Below are 27,244 nucleotides of genomic sequence, written 5' to 3' on the forward strand. Positions count from 1 at the left end.
CGCTTCCAATCCCTCGGGTCCACCACGCAATGTGCAACTGCGTATCTTTATCTTAGCGGAGGAGTTCTCCCACCCAGAGCTCAGTGACACCCCCCCGGGGCTGATGGGGGCGCTGGACGTGGATAGGGACCAGGAGCCCCGCTCTCAAGAGGATGGAGGCGAGCCTGCCAACGACAGAGATGACCAGGCAGGAGACATAAAAACAGGAGAGGCGGTGGAGTCCTCCGGGTGGGGTCCGTGTCCAGTCACTGCGTACATTCCGTACACACGAGCCCCTCCCTTGCTTGAAGTCGATTCATGAAGACTTGACTTCGCGACGGAGGGGTTGGGGAAAGGTGGGGTCTGGCTCGGTGCACCCCAACCATCGTCCCCACCCCGCGGCAACCCCGCCCAGATCTGGCGGAGCCGTGGGCGATCCCGGGCGGGTAAAGAGGCGGGGAGAAGCGGCGAGGTTGAAGGCGGGGCGGCCGGCGGCCAAAGCAGCCAATAGGCGACTCGGCAGCAGCTGAGCCGAGAGAGGGCAGGGGCGCCGCCACCAGCACCACCGCCTCCTAAGTTCCCCCTGGTGGATGCACGGCTCGGTCGGTCGCTCCGCTCCTCCTCCCCCCTCCCGGCGCAGAGGGGCCCGAAGAGGCCGGAGGAGCGGGCTCAGGACGGGATTTCTGAGGAAGGGGAGAGGACGGGCGCCCCACCCGCTCGGAGGGTGGGGGGCTCGGTGAACGATGAAGGGCCGGCGGCGGCGGCGCCGGGAGTCCTGCAAGTTTGCGCTGCTCTTGGTGCTGTACACGCTGGTGCTGCTGCTCATCCCCTCCGTGCTGGACGGCGGCCGCGACGGCGACAAGGGCGCCGGGCACTGCCCGGGCGTGCAGCGCAGCCTGGGAGTCTGGAGCTTGGAGGCGGCGGCGGCGGGCGAGCGCGAGCAGGGCGGGGAGGCGCGGCCGGCCGCGGAGGGGGACGCGGGCCAGCCCCCCCGGCCCCCGGGCAACCTCAGCGGCGCCGTCGGGGAGGCGGTGTCTCGCGAGAAGCAGCACATCTATGTGCATGCCACCTGGCGCACCGGCTCGTCGTTCCTGGGCGAGCTCTTTAACCAGCACCCGGACGTTTTCTACTTGTACGAGCCCATGTGGCATCTATGGCAGGCGCTGTATCCGGGCGACGCCGAGAGCCTGCAGGGCGCGCTGCGCGACATGCTGCGCTCGCTCTTCCGCTGCGACTTCTCGGTGCTGCGGCTGTACGCGCCGCCGGGGGACCCCGCCGCGCGCGCCCCGGACGCAGCCAATCTCACCACGGCCGCCCTCTTTCGCTGGCGGACCAACAAGGTCATCTGCTCGCCGCCGCTGTGCCCCGGCGCGCCCCGTGCCCGCGCTGAGGTCGGCCTCGTCGAGGATGCCGCCTGCGAGCGCAGCTGCCCGCCCGTGGCTCTACGCGCCCTGGAGGCCGAGTGCCGCAAGTACCCGGTGGTGGTCATCAAGGACGTGCGCCTCCTCGACCTGGGCGTGCTGGTGCCCCTGCTGCGGGACCCCGGCCTCAACCTGAAGGTGGTGCAACTTTTCCGCGACCCGCGGGCCGTGCACAACTCGCGCCTCAAGTCCAGGCAGGGGCTGCTGCGCGAGAGCATCCAGGTGCTGCGCACCCGCCAGCGGGGCGACCGCTTCCACCGCGTGCTACTGGCGCACGGCGTGGGCGCTCGGCCCGGGGGCCAGGCCCGCGCCCTGCCCGCCGCACCGCGCGCCGACTTCTTCCTGACCGGCGCGCTCGAGGTGATCTGCGAAGCGTGGCTGCGCGACCTGCTGTTCGCGCGCGGCGCGCCCGCCTGGCTGCGGCGCCGCTACCTGAGGCTGCGCTACGAGGACCTGGTGCGGCAGCCGCGCGCCCAGCTGCGCCGCCTGCTGCGCTTCTCCGGGCTGCGCGCGCTCGCCGCGCTCGACGCCTTCGCGCTCAACATGACGCGGGGCGCGGCCTACGGCGCCGACCGACCCTTCCACCTGTCGGCGCGCGACGCCCGCGAGGCCGTGCACGCCTGGCGCGAGCGCCTGAGCCGAGAGCAGGTGCGCCAGGTGGAGGCGGCCTGCGCGCCAGCCATGCGCCTGCTGGCCTACCCTCGCAGCGGAGAGGAGGGCGAGCTGGAGCCGCCCGTGGAGGAGGAGAAGCCGCTTGAGACCGAGGCCGACGGCGCCACGTAACCCCTGCCCGCCCCGCCCCCCCCAACGCGCGTCCCCGGGACGGATCCGGGTAAGGTGGCCCCGGGCGGGTTGCGGGCAGGGAAGGGTCTTTGGGGAGCTCAGACCAGCCTGCAGGGGGAAGGGGTGGGGGGTGCATGCCGTCCCAGATCTCACGCTGGCTGAATAGATCCGAGCGGGTGGGACAGCGCGGCTGGTAGAATTTGGAAGAGACTCGTCGGGATCGCCAGCGGAGCCACCTGCCCCCTAAGAGGAGGGCCCTGAGACGAGCGGGGTTAAGTGTGGCTGAGGCGGAACCCAGGTCTCCGCACTCCCGGTCCCCCCAGTGAAGTAGGAGTTAAGGTCGGTCACCTGTTGGGAGACTGGGGCGAGGAGAGGGAGAGAGAAGAGGGGCAGAGGAGGGAAGAGGTCTGAGGAGAGTGAAGAAGGTTCGTGAAACAGTCATCATGGAACTTGAGACTGGAAATTGGCATGAAAAGTATCTGATTTCGGGGGCCATTTGAGGCTGATGGCTTTTATCTTGACACCAATCTGTTCCCGTGGGAAAACTGTGCCACAGTGTTTGCAGGCACGGAGAAAGCCCAAAGCAGGGTTTGGTGCAAAGTTATCGACTCTTACCCTCCCTGCCCCTAATCTGTTTCACACTTACTCTCTGCCTCTGTTTCCCTAAAGCGCAGCTCCAGGCCGTGCCTTCTAAGTTACCAACCATTAGGTGTAGACAAGGCCTTACTCGCGACGGTTTTTGCACACGTGTGTGTCTCCTGCTGTGGGCTAGCCGCATCGAATGGACTTTGCTTTCCCCTGGCTCAGGGAACATCTCCCTGCCCCCATCCCCCTCCACGGCTGGCGTTGGCAGGATATTGGACCATATCCCATTCACATCAGGTCACAAGAGCTGCCTAGTCAGCTTCCTCTAGTGCCGACAAGACCCGAGGGCTGGGCTTTCTGCACCCTGCCCCATCCCTCTGGGAGAGGGAATCTTAGAGTGGCAGAAACAGCTTCAGCTGTGGAAAGACACCCCCCCCTCCCGGTTTTTTGTGTCCTTTCTCTATAAAGCATCCATCCGAAGATGCTAAGATGGGCGTAAATGACCTCGGCGTGTGTTCCGTGTCTGGCCTGTACTTTGTTCTGCGCCATGCTGACCTTAGGAGTCTAGTTAGCGGTATGGGAACGCGTTTCCCCAAACTGTGTGTGACTTGGAAGGGGGGCAGGCTTCTGCCCTGTGCAGTCCAGAGGAGGAGGAAAAGCCGGGCCGGGTGGGCGGAAGTGACTTAAGTTTCCATTCATTATTTTATAGTGTAATCCAGTATTCCCCTGGGATGAAGCTCTGAGGACAAAGTTGAAGATGTTAATGAGGATGGATTTGGTGGTTGTTTCATAGACCAGGGCTGCAGATGCTTTCGGAAGCTGACTGATTTTTCTCCCAGTAATCAAGGGGTTTTCGTGGTCAGTTTCTGTAATTGCTAGGAAGTCTGCGTTCTTTCCTGATTTCCAGAGCAAAGGAAGGTAAGGCACAGGGTGACTTGTCACATCTTAACAAAAACATCCTTTCATCTGCTAATCCTGTTTTTGCAGATGTAAGTAGCATAATGGCCCCTCACCCTCCCTCCCAGGCCTGGGGGAAAGCCTCTCTGGGACGAATTCTGCAGCATTTTTATGGCTTTAAGAACTGACGATCTCCCAGAAATCTTCATTGTTTTCATTTTTTACTAGCATTTGCTGAGCTCAGACTGGGGTGAAGAAAGAAAGAGAATAGAGAGGAGGGTAGAGGGTACAATCTGCACCCTTCCCTTAGGAAGTTAGAATCTGGGTGCGTGACATCGGTGCCGCTGTTCCGAAGGCCAGTGAGGCTTCCTTTGCAGGGCGGCAGGGACATCTGGGAGCAAGCTCTAGGCTCTTTCCCTACGTTGGTGACTGAGCCCTTCTTCCCACACTTCTGCTGGAATTATTGGGCACTTACCATGTCGCCATCAGCCAGTGGATTCATCATAATGCGTATATTCCTGGTTCCTAGAAAGATAACCTTACTGATACACTGAGGGGTTGCCAAAAAATCTGCCCCACTCTCCTCTGCGGAAGGGGATGGGTCCCCCTGTGCCGCGCGCCGAGGTAAGCATTGTACAGGTGTCATTACTTTGGCCTAGCATCGGTTTTACAGATGAATCCGGGACTCAGAGCTCTAGGTCAGGTAACCTGCCCAAAGTCACACCTGGCCTGGCGAGGGTGGGGCAGCGTGGGTGTTAGAGCCCGGCGCTCAGCATCTCTCCTTACCCGGCCCCCTTCGTGTCCCCTCGCAGCACCTTTGGGACCTGGGCCAGGCCAAGAGGCTAGACTGGGGTGGAAAACACACTTAGCCTTACTATGCATAAGCTCCAGCTGCTGAGCGAATCAATAAAATACCCCTGAGCTGCCGGGAGCACCTGCGCAGGAAAGCCGGCGACTCGGCAGCCGCCCTCCCCCGGGCTGGCCTTCCCGCGGGGCATCATCCACACCCGGTAACTGAACCCACGACGGGAGTTGGCTCCTTGGTGAGTCACAAATACAGCAGGTGGAGTTGCTGCACAAAGGAAACTTTATTTGCATCAAATAAGATCACGGGCAATAACTTCCAGTAAGATCACATCAAATAAGATCACGGGCAATAACTCCCCGAGCAAGGGTGAATGGGTTCCTTTTGTTTAGGGTTAGGATGAATATTTAGGTAGGGGAGCCTTGGGGTCATCTGTAGAGGCGGGCATAAGGCCGCGCATGCGCCTTAAGGACACCTGCCGATACACACCTGTTATGTAAGGGAGGCTTGTGCTCCTCCTTGGGCGGAGATCTTGGTATTACAACGAGGTACAAGTAGTTGTCGGTCATTCTAGAGGTCACTCCGTGGTCATCGGCACAGGTGCGAGTGGGGCTGGGGGGCGGTTATGCTCAAACTGGCCTAGGCGGTCTTGTCCGGCTGGAGGTCTCGTCGGGGCGGTCGCTATAGTTCGAGGGGTGTTTTTGGTCTCCATTTGCCTGAGTTAAGAGAGAAGCCTGGAAGAAGAGCTTAAGGAAAAACGTGGGACAAGGGTCAGTGAGTACAAGCAGGTGGCAGTCAACGTCAGGCCTCGGGGGTCTAGCTGGTGACACCCCCAGCCCAGCGGGGGGTGGGGGGGCTGACCCTGAGTTAACCAGATCAGCTTCTGGCCGGCGCATACCTGACAGCCAGGATATGGCAGGGAAGGAGTCAGGGCACCATTTTTCAGGCCTGGGTGGGGACCACAGCACCCTAAACCAAGTCACCAAGGACTCAGGCCCTTTGCTGTCTTTGCCACCGTCTTGGCTTTCCTTCTGCGGCGTCTCCTCCCGCTGTCACAAGATGGTAGCCTCAGCTGCAAGCATCACTTCCTCACAAAGCTATGCAGGGTTGTTAAAACGCAGGAAGGAAGGAAGCTGGTTAGTGAGTAAGGAAGGGGTGGAGGAGTTTTCCCTCGTGTGTCTCGCCTTCAATCTGGTTATAAAACCTTCCCAGAACCGCCCGCCCCCAGCCGACGTCCTTTTATTATTTCTCACTGGCTGGCACTCGTTCACATGGCCCGCACGAGCCCAGTAACTGGCAAAAGGGAAAACGGGATGGTCAGTCATTGGCTTAGACCCGTGGTTCTCGGCCCTGGCTGAGCATTACATTCACCTGAGGGTTTTTTTTAAATTAATGTCAGTGCCTGGGCTCCACCCCCCAGGGATTCTGATTTCATTGGTCCGGGGTGGGGTCCAGGCATTGGGATGGTCCAAAAGCTCCCCAGGTGATTGTGCGGGCCGGCCGAAGTCGAGAACCGCAGACCTGACCAGTCCTGGTCCGTCGCCCGGGCGGGTTTGTTGCCCCTGGAGTAAGATCCAGGTGGGGGCCTGGAGGGCTGTGGGTGAGCAGCGAAGTGTGTGCCACCGCATTTTAGGTAAAGGAACTTGGAGCTGTGAGGCTCCAAGCAGCTGGAGGGTGTTAATATGGAAGGGGAAAAACTCTTCAATTATCCACGGCTCCACTTATCACCCTCTCACATTCCTTTAAATGCTTTGCTGTCCTGGCTTCTTACCTAATGATCCATCATTGTACACACTATCCAAACAGATGGATGTGCTGTCCTGTCCTTTTCAGCATGTCTCCCCTTGACCTCCCCCGGGGGAGGCCCCAAGATTTCATTCCGGTAGGCATTTAAGACACCTTGGTCTTTGTCCTTGACAAGATAAATGGACCCCCCCTTTTTTTTAAGGATTTTATTTATTTATTTGAGAAAGAGAGAGCATGAGAGGGGAGAGGGTCAGAGGGAGAAGCAGACCCCCCACTGAGCAGGGAGCTTGACGCAGGACCTGATCCCAGGACTCCGGGATCATGACCTGAGCTAAAGGCAGTCACTCAGCTGACTAAGCCACCAGGCGCCCCAGATGGACCCTTTGAATGAATTGAGGAAAGGAGGTAAGTGCACTGTAAACTAATAACCCAACGATCAGAAAGCTTTCTTTCTAAGGAAACCATCCAAACAGAAAAAGAAATGACCAGCTACCACCAAATCCCCACCAAAGCGTTTTCAAAGTCGTTCCATCTTAATCAGGATACTATGCCCCAAACGGCTTATGCATAAATATCATTCAAAGGAGAACCTCTTGCCTAAACACAGAACAGGCATTCGTTAAACATTGTTCCCACATAGACTTTCTCATTCAACAAAATCCATTTAAACCCCCCGGTCAGGGGCGCCTGGGCGGCTCAGTCAGTTAAGCGTCTGCCTTCAGCTCAGGTCGTGATCTCAGGGTCCTGGGATCAAGTCCTGCAACAGGTTCCCTGCTCAGTGGGGAGTCTGCTTCTCCCTCTCCCTCTGCCCCTCTTCCTGCTCTCTCTCTCTCTCAAATAAATAAATAAATAAGATCTTAAAAACTCCCGATCATAAGTCGAGGCAGGTGTTGTATTCAAGCCAGAGGGCTGGAAATTAGGATGCGGTATGTTTTTTTTAAAAACACACCCACATCCGGGGCGCCTGGGTAGCTCAGTCGTTAAGCGTCTGCCTTCGGCTCAGGTCATGGTCCCAGGGTCCTGGGATGGAGCCCCTCATCGGGCTCCCTGCTCGGCGGGAAGCCTGCTTCTTCCTCTCCCCCTCCCCCTGCTTGTGTTCCCTTTCTCGCTGTGTCTCTCTGTCAAATGAATAAATAAAAAAAAAACAACTTTAAAACACACCCACATCCAAATCCTATTATCCCCTTGTGAGGTTAGTGCTGCCTTTGATCAAGACGTAATTGGAGCTCCTCTGTGGGGCTGCCTTCCTGGGCAGGAACCCCTCAGGTGCTGGTGGATTTGGTGTTTAGGGAAAAATCAAGACTCCTCCAGTCTGGTGAGTGAGGCCGGGGAGGAGGCTGGCCCTACCAAAGTGAGGTGTGGCCACGAGATAGTTACAGAGTCATTCCTTAGGGCATAGGAAATCAGTTTTTATGTTAGGGGGTGGGAACCCAGGCTTTAGGCCTGACTCTCCTGGTTACTTCTTGATTGACAAGAAGTATCTTGTCAATAGGCAAGCCCCTAAACCTTTTTGGCTTTAGTGTTCTTGCCGGTAAGAACAGAGGTTAAGAGGATTTCCGGGGTTTCTTGGAGCTAAGGGGAGGTGACGTTTATTGCATGCCTGTCTTGAGCACTGTGTTACTTGTTCCACGCGTGTTGTGTGGAGTTAGTCCTCATCGCAGGTGCATGAGGTACATAGCATCCCCGTTTGCAGATGGCGAAACAAACCCAGAGAGGTTGGGTAATTGTCAAGGCTAACACAGCCAGCGGATTGAAATCAGGTGCTATGTTGAAACTAGCGCCCCCAATTTTTTTTTTTAGAAATAATATAAACACATGGTGGAGAAAGAGTTTAAAAGTTATATAAGGATATAAAATACCCACCAGTCTTACTTTCCAGAAGCAGCCACATGTATTTCCTAGAAGAAATAACATTTCTTGCGGTATTTGTCTAGAAACGTTTTCTGCAAATTCAAACGTATTTTGCCCTCTTTGGGATAGTTAAATCTTTTTTTTAAGATTTTATTTATTTATTTGAGAGAGAGAGAGAGAGCACGAGAGGGAAGAGGGCAGAGGGAGAAGCAGACCCCCTGCTGAGCAGGGAGCCCAATGCGGGACTCGATCCCCGGACTCCAGGATCATGACCTGAGCCGAAGGCAGTTGCTTAACCAACTGAGCCACCCAGGTGCCCGGGATAGTTAAATCTTTTCAATTTTAATTCCTTAAAAATTTTTAATTGAGATAGAATTGACTGAGAACATCGTGTTAGTTTCAGGGCCACGGCATAGCGATTCCGTATTTGTGTCTATTGTGAAAGGATCACAGCCTAGTTAACCCGTCACCACGTGCAGTTACCATGTTTCTCCTTGTGATGAGGACTTTTAGGATCTACTCTCTTACCAACCTTGAAATATGCCATACAGTATTATTAACGACAGTCACCGTGCTGTACACCACATCTCCATGAATCCCTCATTTTAGACCTGGAAGTTTGTGCCTTACGACCGCCCTTCACCCGTTTCTGTCCATGAGTTTGTTTTTAGATTCCACATCTAAGGAAGGTCCTACGGTATTTGTCTTTCTCTGACTTCTTTCTTTTTTTTTTTTTTTTTAAAGATTTTATTTATTTATTTGAGAGAGAGAGAATGAGAGAGAGCACATGAGAGGGGGGAGGGTCAGAGGGAGAAGCAGACTCCCTGCCGAGCAGGGAGCCCGATGCGGGACTCGATCCCGGGACTCCAGGATCATGACCTGAGCCGAAGGCAGTCGCCCAACCAACTGAGCCACCCAGGCGCCCTCTCTGACTTATTTCATAGGCATAATGTCCTCAAGGTCCCTCCAGACTCCCACAAGGGACAAGATTTCCTTCTGGTTTATGGCTGACTGATAGCCCACTGTATATAGACGAGCCAAGTTGCCTCTGTGCATTCAGCCCTTGATGGGCGCTTGGGTGGCTCCCACGCACTGGCCATTGTGAATAATGTTGCAGTGCACGTGGGGGAGCAGATCTCTTTTTGAGTTAGTGTGTTTGTTTCCTTTGCATAAGTACCCAGAAGTGGAATTCCCGGATCATATGGCAGCTCTATTTTTAATTTTTTTGAGGCACCGCCACACCATTTTCCATCAAGTGGCCGCACCAGTTTCCATTCTCCCCATTTGTAGGCAGTCGCGGTGCTTGGCTGTACTGGATTTCTGCTCCTATCTACTCAAGTCCAGAAACCTGATAGTGACGATGAGATTATCCAAAACGTGACTTTGAAGAAGGTGGTGAAGAGAATTCACAAGTTCCAGATTCTCAATCACTATTTTGGTTTTTTCTTTTTTTAATATTTTATTTATTTATTTGCCCGAGAGAGAGAGAGAGAAAGAGAGAAAGCACAAGCAGGGGGAGTGGCAGGCAGAGGGAGAGGGAGAAGCAGACTCCCCGCTGAGCAGGGAGCCCGATGCGGGGCTCCATCCTGAGACCCCGGGATCACGACCCGAGCTGAAGGCAGATGCTTAACCCACTGAGCCACTCCGGCGTATCTAAACCACTGTTTTGGAGAAGTACTTGAAGTCGGTCAGGCGCTGCAGAGAACACACCCGGAGAACTTGTTCGCTGCTTTCTGGCCCCCTCACCACCAGTTCCTGGCCACCGGCCAAGGGCCCGAATAGCACCTGTGTTTGAAGAGTCTCCGGACGGACTGCATTTAACAACTAATAAGGACATGTTTTTCTTTCCGTAAACCAGTTAGTTAGATTTTTAGGAACTTTTTCAGTATCTCTGTGCCTGTTAAAGAGGGGAGGGGAGGTTGCTTTTCGCTCTAAAACTTTAGTTTTCAAAAAATGTGGACTTTTTCTCGACTAAAATTGTATATGCTCTTTGGTAATTTGAAAGTCTGAGAATACCGGCTGCTGACTGTTGCCATCCTCTTCTCACAAAATTATTTTCCATTTTTCTATGGAATGTTCCAACAGCTAACAGTGTCTAAAGTGCTGCCGAGCTCAAGCATTTGTCCTTTAGAAGGATCGGTAATGTTTAGGGAAAGATTTATGGGCTTAAGCCTGGAACTGAATGCCTGCTCACTGTAATAAATCTGTACCTGTTCATACTAAACTTACTGATGAATTATTGAGCTTTTGCTTAGGGGTTTTTCTGATGGTCTTTTATGAATAATCTTTTCTAAGGCACTGTTCCCTTGCCTTTTTTGTACCAGTATTTCAGAAACTAGTGGACTCGATTCCTCTGCTTCCACTAAATCCAGTTGTGACAAAATCTTATTTGTGACGTATGATCTAAAGGTTATAGAAATAGGGGCGCCTGGGTGGCTCAGTCGGTTGAGCATCCGAGTCTTGATTTCGGCTCAGGTCGTGATCTCAGGGTCGTGAGATCGAGCCCCACGTCAGGCTCCGTGCTCAGCGGGGACTCTGCCGGAGATTCTCTCTCCCTCTTCCCTCTGCCACTCCCCTTCTCTGAAAAATATAAATTAAATAAAATGTATTTAGTTTTTAAAAAAAAATAAAGGTTACGGAAATAAAATAATGAAACCTAGTAAAACACCATAGGAGTGTATTATAACATATTTAACTAGTTCCTAGTCCCAATATGTCATTGCTACATTTTTAATAGTGTTGTGTGCACACATGTAAGTGTATCTCTGAGAAAAACAGCTACAGTAGGGTGACCCTTATGTGGCCAAGGGTGGTGTACATGTTTTGCATTTTGAGAGGTGAAGTTCTTCAAGGTTGTACCAGTGTTCAACTCCCCGCAGCTGTTTCTGGGAGTGTCTGTTTCCCAGACTTTCCCCAGCGTGGATTTTGCCAAATGGTTTCATTTTGGCTAGTGTGGCGGGTGGAAAAGCGCTTCCTCCCCGAACCCTGCCTCTCTCTGACCCCACAGCGCGTCTCAGACGGTGAAGGAGCGCCCATACCTTGGGTTGTGGTGACCAGGATGCCTGGATGAAATCGCCTTCTTAGCCCTCCTGCAGCCCCCGTGTATTTGGCAAGCGGCATTCCTGTGATCCTTTTGAAGGACTGGATACACTTTGAAACAAAAACGATCACCTTTTCATGAAGCCACACCGATGCACGCCGGCGGCTTTAGCAAGCTCCTTGTCAGGATGGCCTTCTGGTGCTGACGCCGGGGGTCGTACCTGTGGACTGGAGCTTCCGCTATTTCAGGACACTCTCACTGGGGGAATGTGGCTGATTTTCAATAAGGTTTAACCCTTGCTCCATTTTTCTCTGTGCTCCTGAGAGCCCTCTTCGTAGTCTGGGGTGGGGGCGGGGGTGGGGGGCAGAAGTGCCCATTTGCAGTTGTCGAGACAGGATTCAGAGGGTTTTCGAAGAGGTTTTTTTTTAGCCTCGGCAGAGATTTTCTTCCCATGAATACAAATGTAATATAAATAGTCCGCGCGATGCTTTTAAAAAACATTTATAAGAACCTGGCTTAAAATTCCTCAGTCTGCCTTTTCTCAGGCTGCCCTCCGCCTGAACAGCCGAGAGAAGAATAGAAACTAAAAAAGCTAAGCTGGTCTCGCTTTTGTGGCCCTGCTGGCCCAGTTGAACAAGGTGACTTAGAAATGAACCCCTCTGTGCCTCTCTGCCAGGTCTCCTGGCTCCTCAGCCTCTTACCCCGAAGTGGAGCTGAAGGAATCTGCTCTGTTGAAAGAGACATTTCTGCCTCCGTGCGGTATGGGATCAGCACAGTAAGGACTAAGAAACAGCCCTGGCCCAGGTTCAAGAGCACGGGGAAGTGGAGAACCGTTTGGGAGCTGAACAGGAAGCAGTCTCAGTTGGAGAAAAGTCGCAGAGCTCAGTGATGCCTTCATGAGAATTGGAGCCCTTCAGCTTTGCTCCCCGCCCCCCCTCCCCCCCACCCCCAGCCTGCAGGCACCACGCCAGCGTCCGTCCGGGTGTGACATCTGCAGCTGGCCTCGGTCACATTAAAGACCGTCGTGCGGGATGCCGAGCAGAAACTGGGGCATCAGCCGACAGTGGATAGTTTTCAGTTAGGGGGTTAAGAGGCGGTAAGGGACGACCACCACGTTTGACCTCGAGGACCACCGTGTTCAGGGTGAGCAGACTCCCCTCCCCTGAAATCAACGCGAGTGGCAAGGAGCTTTGCCGTAGAGCGACATTCTGGAAACAGCCACTGAGGCAGACGGGGTTTTGCGCGTGGAATGGAAGCCCTTTCTGTTAAGCCTTTCAGGCAGGTGTTCAGAGGAGCCCCAGAAGGCACAGGGCGCGCCGTGAGGACGCAGGGCAGTCCCCGGGCCCTGCCAGCAAGAGGCCTCAAATCTGGCCTGACATGCACAATGTCTAGAGGGCCAGTTGGGAGAGGTGAATGTTGTGTGATGGACGTCCCTTGGTCATGGCAACCAGCAGGCTGGAAGCAGAGAAACCAGCCATAACAGAAAGTCAGAAATAGAACAACGACAGAATCATTTGTGAGGTATGGGGAGCAGGTAGGGGCTCGAGACTGTGCGTTCTTTTGTAGAGATGACAAACTGAGGGACGGTAGGAGCAGCCCCCACATGAACTTGGGGGGCTAACTGAAGCAGTTCTTAGAGAACATACAGCTCAGGGGAGCAGTAGGGAAAAAGGCTCCAGAGCTTTTGAGGTCACTCTCCCCCCATGACTGAGACCAGGCTTGACGGGAGAGGGCTCGTCACGGCTGCAGAGAGATTATGGGAACAGTAAGCCAAAAAGACTAAAACCAAGATAATGTTTTTAAAAATAGGACTTCCGAGACTCTTAACTCTGGGAAACAAACTGAGGGCTGCTGGGTGGGTGGGGAGGTGGGTGGGGGGCTGGGGTAACGGGGGGATGGGCACGGAGGAGGGCACGGGTTGGGGTGAGCACTGGGTGTGATACGCAGCTGATAGTTTAGTGAACACTACACCTGAAACTAGTGATGTACTATCAGTTGGCTAATTGAATTTAAATTAAAAAACCAAAACAGACAAAAATAGGACTCCTTTCATACAGCCCAGAGCTGGCATATGTTGAATATTCGGATTTTAAGAGCAATAAAAGTAGATGCTGTTTCTTGCTCTAATAAAGGGTATCACCAACAGGGATGTAATAAAGGAAAATAATACATTTTTCAGGTTCTGCAAACAACTGTTGCCTTTCTGTGCACTCTGCCCCCCTCCCCCCGCCTCCCCCAGCTAGGGATGGCAAGGGGGGGACTGTTTTGCAAAGAAGAGAGACGGTTGGCTGAAAAGAAACACACACAAACACACCCTGCCAAAGAACAACAGAATTCCTAGCATTATTGAATGCCTTTTAAATTTATTTTTGTTCTATTTTTATTTCTCAGCAAAGGGAAAGTGAAATAGTTTCGAGCTCCAGAGAAATTCATGCCCTGGTCCTAAATATGGCAATCTCTGGCGGTCCTGCGGGCCCGGGAGAGGACTGGTTTACCCGCTCCGACCTCCCGTGCCAAAATGAACCTGCTCTCAGCTGCTGTGCCATTTGCTTTTTAAAGATGTATTTATTTATTTGGGAGAGCGAGAATGAGCGAATGAGCCGGGGTGGGGGGTGCAGAGAGAGAGAGGGAGAGAATCTCGAGCAGACTTCCCAGCTGAGTGCAGAGACCCACCCCAGGGACCCCCTCCACTCCCCCAACCTTCATCCACTCCATTAACCAATAGCCCCTGTGGGGGCCAGAGGGCTGCCTGAATGACAGATCCAAGCTCCGGCACTTCCTAGCCCCGAGCCCCCACTAACCGGGGCTGCCCCCACTTGGTAGATGACAAACATCTGCAGGTGGGCGAGCAAATGCATATTATAAGATACTGACTCAGTTCCTTTATTTGAGTCAGGAACGACTTTACTCACAAAAGCAATTATGTATGCCAATTAAAATTATACCTCGGAGCAGCTCAATGAAAGGAAAAATCAAAAGCCAACTAAGCAGACTCAGCTGTTCCCAAGTTTCATAAATACTGTTTTGGAGCATATTCATTTTGTTCTCGAGTGAGCTCAGAAACTTGGGATGTTTTTCGCTGGGGGTGGGCATGATCAAACTGGAAGCATGTTATTATTTTATCCTGTCCTATTGAGGAAATAAATGGCCATTTCATTTTGGCCCTGGCTGACTCTGGGGCTTGACCAATGAATGACTCGCATGGGTTGAGGTTTTCCTTGGATTTCTAGAGCAGAGAAGTGAGTCCTTTTCTCTCCCTGTGAGTGGCGAGGGGGTGGAGGGCAGCTCAGCTCCACCTGGGCTGCCCACGTCCCAGCAAGTGGCTTCTCCCCTAGTTTCTCCCCCTGCTCCCCAGGCAAGAGTTCTGTTTGTGGGTTTTTTTCTTTAACTCCGTTTTCACCTGAAGTGAGAGTTGTTTTAAGTAGTAAGTATGACTAGTGCAAATGTACTGGTAACACCCCCCCCCACACTTAATTTTTCACACGGAAAGTCTGGAAATAATTTATAACATTTATGCTATTTAAGTACATTTCTAGGCAATTTGGGGGGTGCGGTTGCATGAGCTAACTAAATGTTTCCTATGACATTTCGCTTGAGCGTCACAGTGAGGGAAAGCTCGCACTTTGACATTTCTGGGTTTTCAAGTAGTATTTTCACATTATCCCCAAGCAGCTCCCTTAAAAAAGAAAAAAAAAAAAACAACCACCCAACTTGATGGCCCCATTGTCGTAAACACTGTCAGTCATTTCCGTTTTCCTTAGCACCGCATTTCACCGATTTGAGGTGAAAACAGGAAGGTTAAGAAAGCTTCGCGGGGGTTAACAGATGATCTTGGGCAGGAACCTCATCCCCAGAGGGTGGGGCCGGGGGAGGATGTTGGGAGAAGCCCCCGCGAGGAGACGTGGCCGCCGAAGAGGAGGCTAACGCCCGTGCTCGGCCCACTTGTCCTGGACTGGGTCCAGGAGGAAGGCCCTTACAATGGGCCGGAGAGTAATTCGCCCGTGGTGAGGGGCCCGGCTGAATACCCGGAAATCTCAGCCCAAGCCCCAAGCCCCAGGGCCCGGCCCCGGCTCGGAGCATCTGCGAAGCGGCTTTCGGTCGTCCACGCCGGCTGCCTCACCTGGCACACGTGGGTGGACAGCGGCGGGGGGCGGGGGGGGTACCCCCGGAGGCGACGCTGAGAAGCACTTGGAAGAAGGGCGGCTGAAAATCTCCCAGTGCAATTGGAGGAGGGAAGTGAGGTGTCCGTGTAAAGCTGGCAGATGCCCTCGGAGGGGCTGGGCCGGGGGGCGGGGGCCGGGGGGCCGGGGGGGCGGGGGCCGGGTTCCTGCCTCCCAACCCGGTGAGGGAGGCCGCCGAGAGCGGCGGGGCTGCGCGTTCCTCTGGGCGACTCGAATGTTCTCAAACTTGAAGGCCAGCAGGAAGGCGATTCTTCCTCCTCCCCCATCCCGGCCTCGAAGGTCGACAAAAGTGTGATTAAAATGCTACGAGTGTCTTCCCGAGTTACTGCACCGTAGCGCCCGGAGCCTCCGCCGAGCCAGCTGCCTGCGGGGCGCAGTGGGGCTCCGCTCCCTTGGAGGGCAGCCAGGCTCTCGGTGGTCGGGCAGCCCGCCGCCTTTAGGGCCCCCGGCTGGTCATTTAAAGACCAGGGGAACTGTCGCAAAGGAGGTCAGATACACCCAGGTCTTTGGAGTATGACTTTGAATCTTTAAGTACATGATCGGTTTTGTTGTTGTTGTTGTTGTTTTAAAGTGCAAGCGAATTTGTGAATTGAGTATTAAGGAAAGACTTCGCACGTCAATGCCACCTATTTTGAAAACAACCCTTTTCGTGTGCTTCACCAAACAGTGATATACTGAAATCTCTAGAATTCTGTAAACTGATTGCACTAAGACTGTTTTATTATCTGTTTTCTGTTATCGTACAGGATAGGTCTTTTTATTTTTTAAAAAAGATTTTTATTTTCTTATGAGAGAGAGCACAAGCAGGGGGAGGGACAGAGGGAAAGGGAGAAGCAGACTCCCACCTGAGCAGGGAGCCCAGACGTGGGGCTTGATCCCAGGACCCTGGGATCATGACCTGAGCGGAAGGCAGATGCTTACTTAACCCACTGAGGACCCGGGCGCCCTTAATCTTGAGATTCTTAAAGATTCTCAGTAGTGTGTAGGGTAAGCCTCCTTCCTTGTCTTGGCTGTTATAAATAATGCTGCAATGAACATGGAGATGCGTATATCTTTTTGAGTTAGTATTTTCATTTTCTTTGGATAAATACCCAGAAATGGAATTGCTGGATCTCCTGCTTCTCCCTCTCCCTCTCCCTCTGCCTGCTGCTCTGCCTACTTGTGCTCTGTCAAATAATTAAAAATTAAAAAAAAATCTTTAAAAAAGAATATCCAGAAGGGTCTACACTCATTTCAGGTGCTGGAGGCAGTAGCAAACATTTTTATTTTCCCCAGATTCTGGGTAAATGGGAATTGTTTCAACCAAGAAGTTTAGTAGCTTCAAATTTAATTCTTCATTGTCAAACGCCCAGCAGCTGAAAAAAAAGGGGGGGAGCAATGCTAGGTACTTGGTCACTGTAGCTTGCTGGTAAACCAAGGGTCTGGTTTTTAAATTTGCCCACAAAGTTGAATACTTCATAGCTTCAAATGAACAGGGCCCCAAAGTAGTACGAAGAGTGAGATCTGGAGTGAATTAAAATTTTAATCCTGTATCTAAGACACTGGGACTTAAGAATTTGGGGGAACATCACATTAAGAATTCATGGGTATGCTTATGTTTTATTTTATTTTTTTAAATCTTTTTTTTTTAAGGTTTTATTTATTTATCTGAGAGAGAGAATGGGAGACAGAGAGCATGAGAGGGGGAGGGTCAGAGGGAGAAGCAGACTCCCTGCTGAGCGGGGAGCCCGATGTGGGACTTGATCCCGGGACTCCAGGATCATGACCTGAGCCGAAGGCAGTCGCTTAACCAACTGAGCCACCCAGGTGCCCCGGGTATGCTTATGTTTTAAACGCAACCCAAGGGGCACCTGGGCGGCTCAGTCGGTTGAGCATCCAACTCTTGATTTCCGGCTCAGGTCATGATCTCAGGGCTCTCTCTTTGGGCTCTGCGCTCAGTGGGGAGTCTGTTTAAATTCTCTCTCTCCCTCTCCCACCCCCCCACTTTTGTGCACGTACTCTCTCTCTCAAAAACAAAAACAAACAAACAGAAAACCAAACAAAAAAACCCAAAACCCACAACCCGAAATAATGGGAAAATGTTAGGAAATTAACTGAGAGGTTTTTTAGGTTCTACTTGGGGGGCTGTAGGCTCCATGGAGGCAGACGTCAGAACTGGAAGGTATATGCTGAGCATCCCCGCCCTGGTTCAGTGACGTTCAGGAACTCTGGGAGGACAGGAACCCATTTCCAGTGTGAAGAAGGAAGGGGCCTTGTCAGGTTGCTGTGGGCACACTGTGGGCTGCCCAGCTTGGATTAGCGGGACTTCAGCACAGTTGTTCACGGACCCCCGAGAGGCAGTCACAGAGTTTTCAGAGCTCCTCTCCTCCCACCTTCACCAGCCGGTGATTTGATTTAAAAAAAAAAAAAAATTGAACGTGAGTGAAAAGCAGCTTTCAGGTAGATAAAATGAATTTTTAAAAAGATTTTTAATAAAAGGATTTAGAGAGCACTTTGGGGTCCAGAGGTCGGGCTGGTACTATATCTCCATAAACGGGACATTTGTCAGGACACGGGCTCTGACCAGGCACCATTTCGCACTTGGCGAGCTACTGACAGAAAATCGTCCCGAGTTACTGCCACATTGTTGCTGGTCTTTAAAACAACCCAAATGGAGAGCTGAACACATGGCACAAAGAAACGGTGGCAGAGGACCATTTTTTAAATTCGAAATAATTATTGACTCCTAGGAAGTTGCAAAGACAGTAAAGGGAGGTCCAGAGCATCCTTCACCTAGCTTTTCCCAGAGGTCGCATCTTTCACGTAGGTCACTATCAACACCAGGAAGTTGACCTTGGTACGGCCTATAGACCCCAGTTTTCAACGGTTTTTACATGCCCTCATTCTGTGTGTATGTGTGCACACAGACCTGTGGAACCTGATCACGTATAGATATGTGTAAACACTACCACAATCAACATACAGAACTGTTCCACCAGCATAAAGAAAATCTCTTGGGCTACCCCTTTATAATCATAGACCCCACCCCATCCGACCTTTCCTTGGCAAACATTAAGCTCTTCACCATCTCTATAACTGTATAATTTCAAGATTGTTACATAAATGGAATCATGCAGTATGTGACCTTTTGAGGTCATCTGTTCTCCGCAGAATTCTCTGGAGGGTCACCAGGTTGTCACGTGTATCAATAGTTCATTCCTTTTCATTGCTGAGTAGTACTCCATGGTATGGATGTGCCACAGTTTAACCGTTAACCCACTGAAGGACATTTGTGTTGCTTCCGGTTTTTAGCTATTACAAATAAAGCTGCTGTGAATATTGGTGTATAGATTTTTGTGCGGACATAACATTTCCTTTCTCTGGGATGAACGCCCATGAGTGCAATTGCTAGATCATATGGTAAATACATGTTTAGTTTTTATAATAAACTACCCAACTGTTTTTGAGAGTGGCTGTACCATTTGACATTCCCACCAGCAGCGTATGAGAGATCAAATTTCTGTGCAGCCTCACCAGCATTTGGTATTGTCACTGTGTTGTGTTTTAGCTCTTCTATTAGGTATGTAGTGGTATGTCCTTGTAGTTTTCATTTGCATTTTCCCAATGGCTAGTGATACTGAACATCTTTTTGTCTGCCTATTTGCCATCCCTCTCTCCTTTTGGTGAAATGTTGGTTCAGGTGTTCTGCCCATTTCCTAACTGGATTGTTTGTTTTTTACTCTTGAATTTTGAGAGTTATTTATATATTCTAGATAAAAATCCTTTGGTAGATATGTGGTTGCAAATATTTTCTCCCAGTCTGTGTCTTGTGTTTTCATCCTCTTAACAAGATCTTTTGCAAACCAAAAGTTTGTAAATTTTGATGAGTTCCAACTTAACAATTTTTTCTTTTGTGGACTGTGCATTTTCTGCTGTGTCTCAGAACTCTGCCTAACCCGAGGGTCCTGAAGACTATCTCCTGTGTTTTCTGATAAACATTTTGTATGTTTTGTGTTTCCTTATAAATTTTAAGATAAACTTATCTCTATATACATTTAATTATATGATTCATTTTGTGTTAGTTTTTGTTTAAAGTGTGAGATTTAGGTAAAGGGTTAGTTTTTGCCTGTGGACGTCTTAACTGCTTCAGCACCATTTACTGAAAAGACTGTCATTCCTCCAATACATTGCTTTTTCATTTTTGGTCAAAAATCAGTTAGCCGTACACATAGGTAGGTCTATTTCTGGGCTTTTACTGCTCCATTGATCTATGAGTCTGTCCTTCCACCAATACCACACTGTTCTGATTAATGTAGTTATGTGTATCTTAACACTGAATAGAATGATTATTCCAAATTTATTCTTTTCCAGAAAGGTTTTAAGCTATTCTAGTTTCTTTGCCTTACCACATAAATTTTAGAATACGCTTGTCTATATCTACAAAAAGCATTGAGAGACTTTGATAGGAATTTTCTAAAATCTCTGTATAGGTCAATTTGGGGGAGAATTGACATCTTTACTATATAGATCAATTTGAGGGAAAAATGGACATCTTTTACTGTTGAGTCCTCTGATACATGAACATGGTTATGTGTCTCTATTGATTTAGATCTTGTTTGATTTCTTTTATTGGTGTTTTGTAGTTTTTAGCACATAAGTCCTTTACTTGTTAGATTTATATCTAAGTTTTTCATTTCTTTTGAGTGATTGTAAATAGTATGAGTTTTAAAATTCAGTTTTAAAATGTTCATTTCTGGTATATATAAATCATATAGATATTTAATATTGATCTTGCATCCTGCAAACTTGCTGAATTCACTTATTAGTCGTGTGTGTGTGTATTCCTTGGGATTTTCTATGTATATAATCATATCACCTGCAAATAGGGACAGTTTTATTTCTTCCTTTCCTGTAACCATGGCTTTTATTCCCTTTTCTTGCCTTATTTCATTGGCTAGGACTTCTAGTATTATGTTGAATAAGAATGGCAAATGCAGAGGTCTTTGCCTTGTTCCTGATCTTGGGGGGTGAGAAGGCATTCAGTCTTTCACCATAAAGAATGAGGTTAGGTGTAGGTTTATGTAGAATTTTTAAAAATCAAGTTGAGGCATTTTCCTTCTATTCCTAGTTTGCTGAGAATTTCTATTCTATATTTCTATAATAGAAATTCTAACATCTGAACAGATGTTAAATGCCTTTAACGGATGGAAGTGCTTTTTCTGCATCAATTGATGTGATTGTGTGATTTTTCTTCCTTAGCTTATTAATATGGTGGATCACATGATTGATTATTGAAACTGAACCATCTTTGCCTTCTGGCATAAACCCCACTTAGTCATGATATATAAATTTTTTCACATATTGTTGAATTTGATTTACTAATACTTTGTTGAGGATTTTTGCATCTAAGTTCATGAGAGATACTGTTTTCTTTTTTTTGGTATTTGTCTAGTTTTGGTATCAGGTAATACTGGCCTCATAATTTTGTGGAAGAGATTGTGTAGAATTAGTGTTAATTCTACTTTAAATATTTGGTAGAATTCTCCATTGAAAGTATATAGGCCTGGAGATTTCTTCTTTGGGAGTTTTTTAACAATTAATTACATTTTTAATAGCTATCTAACTTCAAATTATCTACTTCATATTGGATGAATTATGGTAGTTTGTGCTTTTTGAGGAATTGGTCCATTTCATCTAAGCTGTCAAATTTATGTATGTAGAATTATTTTTAGTGTTTTTTTATCCTTTCAATGTCTGTGAGTTCTGCAGTGGAATTCCCTGTTTCATTGCTGATAATAGTAATTCGTGTCTTCTCTTTTTTTGTTTTTAGCCTTGGTGTAGAGATTTATCCAAGTCTTAATCTTTTCAAAGACCCAACTTTTTGTTTTGATGATTTTTCTCTATTGTTTTTCTGTTTTCAATTTTACTGATTTCTGCTCTTGTTTCCCTCTGATTGACTTGTGTTTATCTTCTTCCAGTTTCTGGAGGTGGGTGTTTAGATTACTGATTTGAGACCATACATCATTTGTGTCAGCATCTAATACTATAGATTTCCCTCTCAGCACTGCTTTGGTTGTGTCTCACAAATTTTGATATGTTGCATATTCATTTTAATTCAATATATTGTTGTTTAATATTCCATGGATTATTTAGAATTCTGTGTGTTCTTTAATTTCTAAGGATCTGGAGAATTTCCTGCTATCTTTCTGATTTTGATTCCATCATTAGTGAACACACTCTGTATTATTTCAATTCTTCAAAATCTGTTCAGGTTTGTTTTACGAACCAGGATATGGCCTGTGCTGTGAATGTTCCATGCATGCTTAAAAAAAGTGTGTCTCGGGGTGCCTGGGTGGTTCAGTCAGTTAAGCATCTGCCTTCAACTCAGGTCATGATCTTGGGGTCCTGGGATCGAGCCCCATGTCAGGCTGCTTCTCCCTCTGCCCCACCCCCCGCTCATGTTCTCTCTGTGTGTGCCTCTCTCTCAAATAAATAAAATCTTTAAAAAATGAATGTGTTTCTATTGTTATTAGGTTGAGTGTTGTATAAATGTCAGTTCGGTCTTGTTTGGGTGATGGTATTATATAGTTCCTTCTATCACTGTTAATTTTCTGTCTAGTAATTCTATTAGTTGTTGAGAGAGAGGTATTAAAGTTTCCAAGTATAATGTGGACAGGTCTACTTCTCCTTTCTGTTCCTTCAGGTTTGCTTCAGAAAATTGGAAGTTCTGTTGTTTGCTGCATATGTAGACATTTTGGATTGCTATGTCTTGTTGGTGGGTTGAGCCTTTTTACCATTATGTACTCTCCTTTGTTGTCCCTGGTAATTTTCTTTGCTCCAATGTTTATTTTATCTGATATTAATATAACCGCTCTTCTCTTTTCTGATTATTTTGAGAGAGAGAGAGAGCATGAGGGGTTGGGAGGGGCAGAGGAAGAGGGAGATAGAAAATCTTAAGCGGGCTCCACACCTAGCACAAAGCCTGATGAGGGGCTCAGGCTCATGACCCTGAGATCATGACCTGAACCAAAATCAAGAGTCAGATGTTTAACCGACTGAGCCACTCAGGTGCCCTTTTTTCCTGATTTTTTTATTGAGATATAATTCACATACCACAGAATTCACCCTTTAAAGTGTTTGATTCAATGACTTTTAGTACATTCAGAAAGTTGTGCACTGATCACCACTAATTCCTGTTTTTCTGATTATTGTTTAAAAAATGGAAAAACCGGGGCACCTGGGGTGGCTCAGTTGGTTAAGCGACTGCCTTCGGCTCAGGTCATGATCCTGGAGTCCCTGGATCGAGTCCTGCATCGGGCTCCCTGCTCGGCAGGGAGTCTGCTTCTCCCTCTGACCCTCCCCCCTCTCATGTACTCACTCTCTCTCATTCTCTCTCTCTCAAATAAATAAATAAAATCTTTTAAAAAAAATAATAAAAAAAATAAAAAATGGAAAAACCAAAATTCAACTTTCATTCAGTAAATATCCTTTGGTCCTTATGCAGTTTTGTTGCAGAAAGTGAAGCCCGTGATTTTAGAACAATGATAGCAGTCTATCAACCAATCAGTTTTCACACAGTTTCAATAATTGTAGCAATTTCTTTGAACTGCCTGTAGAAATTCTGAAATTGTCATTTCAAAGGACTTGTTCTTTACTTGGCCTGAATGATCTGCCACTTTTAGCATCACTGCAACATAAGGACACTTAGTGATCTGCAACTGTCTGAGCTTACAACCGTGTCGTTTCAACTGCAAACCTATAAGCTGGTTGGTGACATCAGACTTAGCATATGGCAGTAGCTCACTAGACCCCTTCATGACAAGTGTCCAGGACTCACAGCACCAACTTCTCTTTCAATTCATGTTTATATGGCACATTCTTTTCATCCTTTTACTTTCAACCCACCTATATCGTATTTGAAGTGAATTTCTTGTAGACAGCATTTTGTTGGGTCATGTTTTAAAACCATTCTGCTGGTCTCTTTTTGTATATTTGTGAATTTAGACCATTTATATTTAATGTGACTATTGATCTTATAGGGCTTAAATTTGCTATTTTTAAAACTTGATTTCTGTTTGTTCCCTCTGTTTATTGTTCCCATTTCCCTGTTTGTGTTTTCCTATGAGTTTTGTGAATAATTTTAAGAACTTCATTTTACCTGCAGCATTTTAAGGTATTTTTGTTTGTATGCTTATTTTAGTGCTTTTGCAACTAATCGCAATCTACTGGTCTCAACATTTCACTACCTCAAGTGGAAGTATACAAACTTCATGTCCCTTTAGGTTCCTTTATCCTGTCCCCTTTGTAATTCTCTAGTATTTTTTTTCTATATATGTTGAGAACTACGTCATACAGTGTCATAATTTTTGCCTCAACTATCAAATATAATTCTTTAAACTCAAGAGGATAGTCTGTTAAATTTGCTCCTATTTTCTGTTGTTCTGTCTTCATTTGTGATGCTTTGTTTCCTTCTTTTATCATTTCCTTTCTGTTGGAAGAACTTCCTATAGTGGTTCTTCGTACTACAGCAGTTCTGTTAACAACACATTCTTAGTTTTCCTTCATCTGAGAATGTCTTTATTTCACCTTCATTCCTGAAGGATATTCTTGTGGAATATAGAACTCTGCATTGGCGATTATTTTCTTTCAGCACTTGCAAAGTATTGTGCCACTTCCTCCGGCCTCCATGTTTTCAGATATGAAATCCACTGACATTCAAAGCCTTGTTTCTGTAAGTAATGCATCAGTTCTCTCTAGTTGCTCTCAAGATTTTTTTCTTTGTCTTCCCTGAAGTTGGATTATGCTGTATCCTGGTGTAGATTTCTTTGTGTTTCACTCAGCCCCTTGAATCTGTAGGTTTACATCTTTTGCCAAATTTGGGAAATTTTCAGCCATATTTCTTCGAGTACTTTTTTAAGCTTCAATCTCTTGTCCTTCTCTTTTTGGAACTCTGATGAAATGAGAATAGGTCAGTTATTGTAGTACCACAGGTCCCTGAGGCTCTGTTCATCCTTTTTCACTCATTTTCTCTCTGCTATTCATATCAGATAATTTCTATAGCTGTCTTTTCAGATTCACTAATTCTTTACTCTGTCATCTCTATTCTGCTATTGAACCCATCCAGTGAGGTTTTAAAATTTTAGTTATTGTACTTTACAGTTCTAAAATTTCCATTTGGTTCTTTTATATATATATATATTTCTTTGCCAAGAATTTCTATTTTTTAATTTGTTCCAAGTGTGTTCCTAATGGCTCACGGAAGCATACTGATGAGAGAGGATAATTTCAGAATCTGTGTTGTTTCAGGGTTGGCTTCTGTCACTTATCCTTTCTCATTCAAGCCAAAATTTCCCTGGTTCTTGGTTTGACAAGTGATTTTTTTTAATGGTGTCCTGAATATTTGGGATACATTTGATTCTCTGAATTTTATTTAGATCTTCTCTTTTAGCAGGCCTCCAGCGACACTGCTGGTGGAGGAAGGGATGCACCCCTGGTTACTGCCAGGTGGGGGTGGGACTCTCGAAGTCCTGGCTTCCCGCTAGTCCTCTGCTGACAGGAGGGGGGGTTTTGTGTGTGTGGTGCTTCGTTTCTGGCTTCTAGGCTGACCCTTTCCCTGTCCTTTGGCTAGAGATAATGGGCTTTTCTTGGGGCTTTTTGGTCGGTGACCATTTGCACATCTGGCCTGCTGGCATCTTCGGTGTCTATTCCAGGATATGGGGGAGGCAGAAAGAAAACCGAGGGAACTCACAGGTCTGTTGTCCCTCATTTCCCAAGGTCTGCAGTCAGTCCGCCTTCTTTTCCCCACCCTCCAGAGTCTTATCTTTGCCATATGTATCATGTTTGGGGATTCTAGTGACACTTTGTGGAAGGAATAAGGAGAAATGCATTTGCTCCATCTTATCTGGAACCAGAGTTAGCCCTTCTGGAACTCGGTTTTCATTAGACTAAATTCTACTGAAATCTGACATGGCGGCTCTTTCTCTATGCAAATAACCTGCACTAACAATACTAAAGGTTCATAGAAAGGCCTCGGGGCGTTTGTGCAATTAGCTGTTTAATGTGAATCTTGACTGCACACTTTCCATCATCTTGAAAATGCTTCTTCCCCAAACTCTGCATCGCTAGTCCTCTTGAGCTGATGGACAGTTTCACCGCATTAGAAAATAACGTCCAGCTTGGCACAGAGCACAAGAGGAAGGGTCACAGGAAAGCAAGAAACTGGAGGCAGAGCTATAGCACAGACATGCCGGGTCGGCGCGCCATTCTGCGGCTTCCGTACGGTGACACGAGCAGTGTGTCCTAATGACACAAGGAAACCGCTCAGAGGCCCCAGAGGTAGGAAGCTGGGGTTTTTGTCGCTTACAGACAGCCTCTGCTTTATGGAACAGCCGATCGTCGGCTCGTGATTTATTTGGCACACATGACCCAGAGCGCAGAGCCAAGGAGGGGTGGTTATACGGTCAGTCCCTGAAGGTACGCCCTCGATCCCAGCTCTTCCCCCCACTCTGCCCAGCAGGTCTCAGAATGTTCTGTTCTCCTCACCCGCCCCCCCCCCCCGCACCCCAGCAGCAGTTGCAGAAAGCGCAGTTATCCTGGTAGAGGTGCCCCCATCTTTGTCCCATCTTTATCCTCACCAAATCCCTCTTGGGTCGCATTTTCTCCGGGTCTGTCCTCACAGAGCAGAAATGACAGTTTCTGATTCGGGATGGACTTCCAGCCCCAGAGGATGCAGCTTCGAGAAGGAAGATTATATACAGGCTTCTTGGGGCGCCTGGGTGGCTCAGTCGTTGAGCGTCTGCCTTGGGCTCAGGTCATGATCCCAGGGTCCTGGGATCGAGCCCCGCAGCGGGCTCCCTGCTCCGCGGGAAGCCTGCTTCTCCCTCTCCCACTCCCCCTGCTTGTGTTCCCCGCTCTTGCTGTGTGTCTCTCTGTCAAATAATAAAATCTTAAAAAAAAAAAAAATAAATGAAGAGGCCTTCCATTGGCAGAGTGCATCAGGCTTTCTGTCTCGGGCTTTCTGTGTTCTGAGGTTCAAACCGTGCTTTGTCCCTTCCCTTCCAGGTCAGCCAGCATGCAGCGGGGCACTCAGCATGTCGCCCCAGCACGGGGGAGGCAGAGATGGGGACTCGGCTTGGGGACCACCCGCTGTGCAGCTCTGCGGAGCAGGAATGGCACCAGATATTAAATGACGACCGACACATTGGTTGAAAGGAAGTTTCCAGTAAGGAAGTGACAGTACGATGCGGATCATTAGAGCCGTACAGTAGGAAACGCTCGCGTCCCCAGCCTGCACCTGCCTCTGCTGGGCCTGTTCCAACGTGGTGTTCTCAGAATGCAGAGGAGACGCGATCGGGTACCGTGTCCCAGCAGCAGCGGGTGCCTGGACAAATCATCAGTGTGACTGAGGGCCAAGTGCAGTCCCGTGTACCTTGATTACATGACCTAATATTAAATAAGAGGTCTGAGTGCCACTAGTTTAAACCGGACTCATTCAGCTCTTTTTCAAAGAGCTCCCCCTACACCTGCCCCTAAACCAATTTTTAAGAAGTGGTTTCTCTCCCTGGGGTGGGAGAGCCCTAACGAGCTGACACGAATTTTCACTTGCAAGTTCTTCTGTCTGGTGTTTTTGTAATTATACTATTAAAGGACTCCGGAGTCAGTGTTAATGACAAGATTCGTTTTGTTTTGCTAGGATGATTTTTTGATGAAGTTCAGTTGCGTGGTTCGGGGAAAAGCCAGTCTGCCTACAAAGGAATTCATGAAGACGATCAAGGAAACTGTATTGAGTTCAAGAACCTTAGCAACTATCCAACACTCAAAGTCTGTTCACCACTGTTGTAGGCCGGAAGTTACCACACAGACCAGATTTAAAGTGTTTCTCTTAATCCCAAGGCACATTTAAATAATCTCAGAAGTCTGCTACTGTGATTTTTAGACCCTGTTTTGAAACTCAAGTTTTTCAAGCACCTAAAGCAGG

The 27,244-nt window shown here is 48.5% G+C and overlaps 1 protein-coding gene and 1 pseudogene across 2 annotated transcripts; one reads left to right on the forward strand and one right to left on the reverse strand.

Annotated features, from left to right (window-relative positions):
- Positions 1-502: 502 nt before the first annotated feature.
- CHST7 (carbohydrate sulfotransferase 7) lies at positions 503-27,241 on the forward strand. 2 transcript variants are annotated; one of them, XR_010406095.1, is made up of 3 exons: positions 503-2,232; positions 11,075-15,111; positions 26,329-27,241. XR_010406095.1 is itself a non-coding variant. In XM_045876682.2 (2 exons), the coding sequence occupies exon 1, from the start codon at positions 723-725 to the stop codon at positions 2,181-2,183; it is 1,461 nt and encodes a 486-aa protein (XP_045732638.1). In that variant the 5' UTR covers positions 503-722; the 3' UTR covers positions 2,184-2,232; positions 26,329-27,241. The 2 variants fall into 2 exon arrangements, 1 of the variants encoding a protein (XP_045732638.1); XM_045876682.2 differs by lacking the exon at positions 11,075-15,111.
- LOC123845841 (COMM domain-containing protein 6-like) lies at positions 22,838-23,166 on the reverse strand (annotated as a pseudogene).
- Positions 27,242-27,244: the final 3 nt, after the last annotated feature.

This window comes from Mirounga angustirostris, unplaced genomic scaffold (genome assembly GCF_029215605.1).
Source record: "Mirounga angustirostris isolate CCGP_5_RB_7025 unplaced genomic scaffold, mMirAng1.0.hap1 SCAF_11, whole genome shotgun sequence".
In the NCBI taxonomy this organism is placed as follows: Eukaryota; Metazoa; Chordata; class Mammalia; order Carnivora; family Phocidae; genus Mirounga; species Mirounga angustirostris.

What these genes read in the sequence shown, in the direction of transcription:
- CHST7 (XM_045876682.2), top strand. Translation starts at nt 723, where the DNA reads ATGAAGGGCCGGCGGCGGCGGCGCCGGGAGTCCTGCAAGTTTGCGCTG.